Raw genomic sequence first — 5115 nt, 5'->3', positions numbered from 1 at the left:
AAGGAATGAACCGTCACGATTTCTGCGCACCAAGGCACTGGAGCACCAACGATCCACCAGGTAAAGGAGCACAGGAGTAATCCTCGAGATCACTGTAGGACTGGCTGATTCACGGATTTATCTTGAATCAGCCAATTTTAATCGGTTTGTGATGACGAATCTTTCAATTTTTGGCGGTTTGATTGCACTTTCGTTCCAAATTCTCAACCAAATCAACTAAATTATTGATTTATCGATTTTTCGATCGAACCGATCAGTTCGATCCGATTCTTACAACTAGAATTATGAGAATAGTTGAGAACTATACCAAGTGCTGCTATAGGTCACATTGCACCTAACAATCCCTCACTTCAAATTTTAAAAGCAAAATAAAAGTTTTAATTCAATAATAAAAAAAAGGTATTTATATATATATATAATTGGATCACAGTCACAATTTTATTATTTCGCCTAAGCCAGTTAGATTTTAATTTTCTTTTCTTTTTCACACTTACATGATTTGTTCGGAGCCACAAATTTGAAATTTTAGCATTAAAAGTTTGAAGTTCAGACCATAGTGTCACGGTAAATTTTAGAAGGTTAAATTTAACAGTATTTGTATAGTTTTCTGGAGTGTTTGAGAACGCTCTAGATGGTTCCGGAACGTTCTAGAATATCTTAGAAAGTCCCGGAATACCCTAGAAGGTTCTAGAAGACTCTGGAAGGTCATAGAGTATTCTAGAAGGGTATAGATGTATATAGAAGTATAAAGAGTGGTATGGAATAATCTAGAAACATTTTGAAAGTTGTGGTAGGATAGATATTTGTAAAGAAGGTTCTAGATGATTAATCTAGGCCATTGATTAGATTTAATCCTAACCATCCATTGAGGAGGTGGATAGCTATAAATAGGAGGTGAGAGTTAGTGTGAGTGTGTGTGAATCATTTGTAACAAACACTTGAGCAATAAAGAGTTCTTTCCACCAAAGCTTCCTTTCCCTTGTTTTCTCTTGTGTTCTTAGCTTTCTTGCCAAGTATTGAGGGTTAGGCTGACTTGGTCTTAGCTCAAGAGGTTGAGTAAGTCCAAGTGCCGGCACGGTAGCGTTGGAGTGTGTCCAAGGCCGTGACAATTTAGTATCCGAGCAAGGTTCGAGAGGGAGCACAAGTCACTTGTGGGAATGGCTTCTAGTATCACCATGGAGCATGTTGAGTCTCAAAAGGGAAGAAATGCTATTCCTTCTCAATGGGGAGACAAGAAGATCCGTTCTTCAAGTGAGCCTAGAGGTAAAGACTCTAACTTCTTAGAAGAGAGAGTTTCTGTGTTGGAGAATGTTATATCCTCTATGGATGAGCGTTTCTAATGGATAGAACATGATAAAGAGACCCTCGAGGCTCACGTGTTAGGAGAACTAGATGCTTTCAAAGAAAGCATGCTCCAAATTGAAGAGAAGCTTGAGAATTCCTTAAAGCTATTTGAGGAAGTTCGAGTTTGGTTCGAGGAGGCGAAATCTCGACCAACCATTATAAGGGAGATGACAAAGATTGATCTTCCCAAGCCAAAGGAGTTCAAGGGCGTAAGGGACACTCGCGAGGTGGAGAACTTCCTATGGCAAATGAAGAGGTACTTCGAAGGCAAGGGGTGGTCGAAGAAGCAATAAAGGTACGCACTGCAGCTCTCTACCTTTCTGATAATGCTACTTTGTGGTGGAGGAGAAAGTGCGTAGATATGGAAAAGGGTACTTGCAACATAGCCACATGGAAAGATTTCAAAAGGGAACTGAAAAGACAATTCTTCCCTGAGAATATGGTTTATGAAGTAAGGAAGAAGTTGAGGGAGTTGAAGCACAAGAGTACGATTAGCGACTACGTAAAGGAGTTTACTACTCTCATGTTTCAAATCCCCAACTTAGCATCAGAGGATGCATTGTTCTTCTTCATTGATGGACTCCAACCTTGGGCAAAGCAAGAACTACAAAGAAGGAATGTTAAAGATGTCGATGAGGTCATCGTGGTGGCCGAATCACTCATTGAGTATCATAGGGGAGACTCTAAACCCAAGTCTTCCTCCAAGCCTAGTTCTGATAAAGGTGGGGGAGACAAGGGAAAGAGTTTCTCAACTAAGAAGGAAGGAAAATACTCTTCAAAGAAAGAGTATGAAGAAAAGAAGAAAGCTTTCGTACCCAAAGGAGGATGCTTCGTGTGCAAGGGACCACACCAAATGAAGGATTGTCCCAAGCTAGGGACTTTGGCATCTATCGCTTAGGAACGAGAAGCTCAAACTCAAGTAACTGAGTGTGTTGGATCTATCCAACACATAAATGCTGTGAAGGGCAAAGAGGCAAGCACTGCAGAAAAGAAAGGCTTGATGTATGTCAAAGCCTTTATCAATGAAAAACCTGTCATGGCTATGATCGACACTGGTGCTATACACAACTTCATCACGCCTGATGAAGCAAGGAGGCTTGGGTTGAAGATCACCGAAAAGAATGGTTGGTTCAAACCCGTGAATACCAAGGGTGAACCCCTTAAAGGAGTAGCAAAAGGGGTTGAGATGACTCTTGGTTCTTGGAAGGGCCTTGTGGATTTCTCAGTAGCACCCATGGACGATTTTAAAATAGTCATCGGGCTCGATTTGCAAAGGAAGGCAAATATAATACCTATGCCATACTACGACGTAGTATGCGTCATGGAGAAAGGGTCTCCATGCATGGTCCCTACAGTCTCTAAAGTTGGCGGACCACCGATACTGTCTGCTATGCAACTCAAGAAAAGGTTCAAGAAGGGAGAGATTACATATTTGTCTCTATTACAAGAGGAGTCAACATCCGAAAGAGAAGACGTCCCTCCTAAAATTAAGGAAGTCCTTGAAGAAAATAAGGATGTGATGTCTCTGGAGTTGCCAAAACAACTACCACCTAGGAGGAAGGTGGACCACAAGGTTGAATTGGAGTCAGGAGCAAAGCCGCCCGCCTCAACACCTTATAGGATGGCAACGCCAGAACTCGAGGAGTTGAAGAAGCAACTCAAGGATTTGCTAGATGCTGGTTTCATCCGTCCATCGAAGGCACCTTATGGCGCACCAGTCTTGTTCCAAAAGAAGCATGATGGTTCATTGAGACTATGCATCGACTATCGAGCACTGAACAAAGTAACCATCAAGAACAAATATTCCATTCCTTTGATAGCCGATTTGTTTGATCAACTAGGTAGAGCCAAGTGGTTCTCAAAGCTAGATTTGAAGTCAGGATATCACCAAGTGAGAATTGTCGATGGTGATGAGCCTAAGACTACGTGTGTCACGAGGTATGGATCGTATGAGTGGTTGGTGATGCCTTTTGGCTTGACCAACGCTCCTGCAACCCTCTGTACCTTGATGAATGAGATCTTTCAACCTTACCTTGATCGTTTTGTAGTGGTCTACTTGGATAACATTGTTGTCTATAGCAATACTTTGGAGGAACATGTATAACACTTACGAACCGTGTTCAAGATCTTGCGAGAGAATAACCTATATGTGAAGAAGGAAAAGTGTTCCTTTGCAAGGGACGAAGTCCACTTCTTGGGACATATCATTAAAGGTGGAACTCTCTGCATGGATCAAGGAAAGGTGAAGGCTATCAAAGAGTGGGAGCCGCCAAACAAGGTATCTGAATTGAGGTCATTCCTTGGGTTGGCTAATTACTATCGGAGGTTTATCAAGGGATACTCCGCTAAGGCTGCACCATTAACTGATCTTCTCAAGAAGAATCACTCTTGGGAATGGTCAAATGAGTGTCAAAAGGCCTTTGATGAGTTGAAGGCTGCTATCACAGAAGGACCAGTACTAGTACTACCCGACTACTCAAAGGTATTTGAAGTCCACACTGATACTTCTAACTATGCTATTGGAGGATTTCTGATTGCAAGAAGGACATCATATTGCCTTTGAGAGTCGCAAGTTGAATGATACAGAGAGGCAATACAATGTCCAAGAGAAGGAGATGACCGCGGTGGTGCATTGTCTGAGAACTTGGTGTCACTACTTGCTTGGTTCACACTTCATCGTCAAGACAGACAATGTGGCTACAAGCTACTTCCAAACTCAAAAGAAGTTAAGCCCCAAATAAGCTAGGTGGCAAGACTTCTTGGCTGAGTTTGATTTCGAATTCGAATACAAGTCAGGCAAGACTAATGTGGTAGCAGATGCGCTGAGTCGCAAGGCTGAGTTGGCGGCCATTTCTATGGTGGAAGGAGATATTGTGCATACCATCAAGGAAGGGTTGCATCACGACCCATTAGCCAAGAAGTTGGTGGAGTTGGCTAGAGAAGGTAAGACCAAAATATTTTGGTTAGAAAACGACCTTCTCTACACAAAAGGGAGAAGACTATACGTTCCTAAATGGAAAAATCTGAGAAGGAAGTTGGTAAGAGAATGCCACGACACCAAGTGGGCTGGTCACCAAGGTCAGCGAAGGACCTTAGCACTCATTGAATCTTCTTATTATTGGCCTCAAATGAGAGATGAAGTGGAGAGCTATGTGAAGACTTGTCTTGTGTGCCAACAAGATAAGATTGAAAACAAGACACCAAGTGGGTTGTTGGAACCTCTGCCTCCATCAGGGCAACCGTAGGAAAGTGTCTCTCTAGATTTCATCTCTGCCTTACCGAAGTCCGAGGGGTTTGGATCTATTCTCGTGGTAGTGGATTGATTTTCAAAGTATGCTACCTTTATACCCGCCCCTACTGACTGCACTACAGATGAGGCAGCACGACTATTCTTCAAGAATGTGGTGAAATACTGGGGATTGCCTAAGAGCATCGTTAGTGATCGAGATCCACGCTTCACAGGACGACTATGGACAGAGCTGTTCAAAATCCTTGGGTCGGAGCTTCATTTCTCAACAAGCTTCCATCCTCAAACCGATGGGCAGACTGAGAGAGTGAATGCCTTACTTGAGTGTTACTTGAGGCATTTTGTAAGCGCTAATCAGAAGGATTGGACAAAACTCCTAAACATTGCTCAGTTCTCATACAATCTGCAAAGGAGTGAGTCTACAGGGAAGAGCCCATTTGAGATTGTGACTGGACAACAGCCACTTATACCTCACTCTCTTTCTTCCTCTTACTCAGGGAAGAGCCCTGGAGCCTATCATATGA

At 42.6% G+C, this 5115-nt stretch overlaps 1 protein-coding gene across 1 annotated transcript; it reads left to right on the top strand.

Annotated features, from left to right (window-relative positions):
- Positions 1-3571: 3571 nt before the first annotated feature.
- LOC112763108 (uncharacterized mitochondrial protein AtMg00860-like) lies at positions 3572-3907 on the top strand. The gene has a single exon (XM_025808862.1). The coding sequence runs from the start codon at positions 3572-3574 to the stop codon at positions 3905-3907; it is 336 nt and encodes a 111-aa protein (XP_025664647.1).
- Positions 3908-5115: the final 1208 nt, after the last annotated feature.

Source organism: Arachis hypogaea, chromosome 17 (genome assembly GCF_003086295.3).
Source record: "Arachis hypogaea cultivar Tifrunner chromosome 17, arahy.Tifrunner.gnm2.J5K5, whole genome shotgun sequence".
Classification (NCBI taxonomy): domain Eukaryota; kingdom Viridiplantae; phylum Streptophyta; class Magnoliopsida; order Fabales; family Fabaceae; genus Arachis; species Arachis hypogaea.
Note: the sequence above shows the minus strand (reverse complement) of the source record. Positions and strands in the feature narration are given on the sequence as shown.

What these genes read in the sequence shown, in the direction of transcription:
- LOC112763108 (XM_025808862.1), top strand. Translation starts at nt 3,572, where the DNA reads ATGGATCAAGGAAAGGTGAAGGCTATCAAAGAGTGGGAGCCGCCAAAC.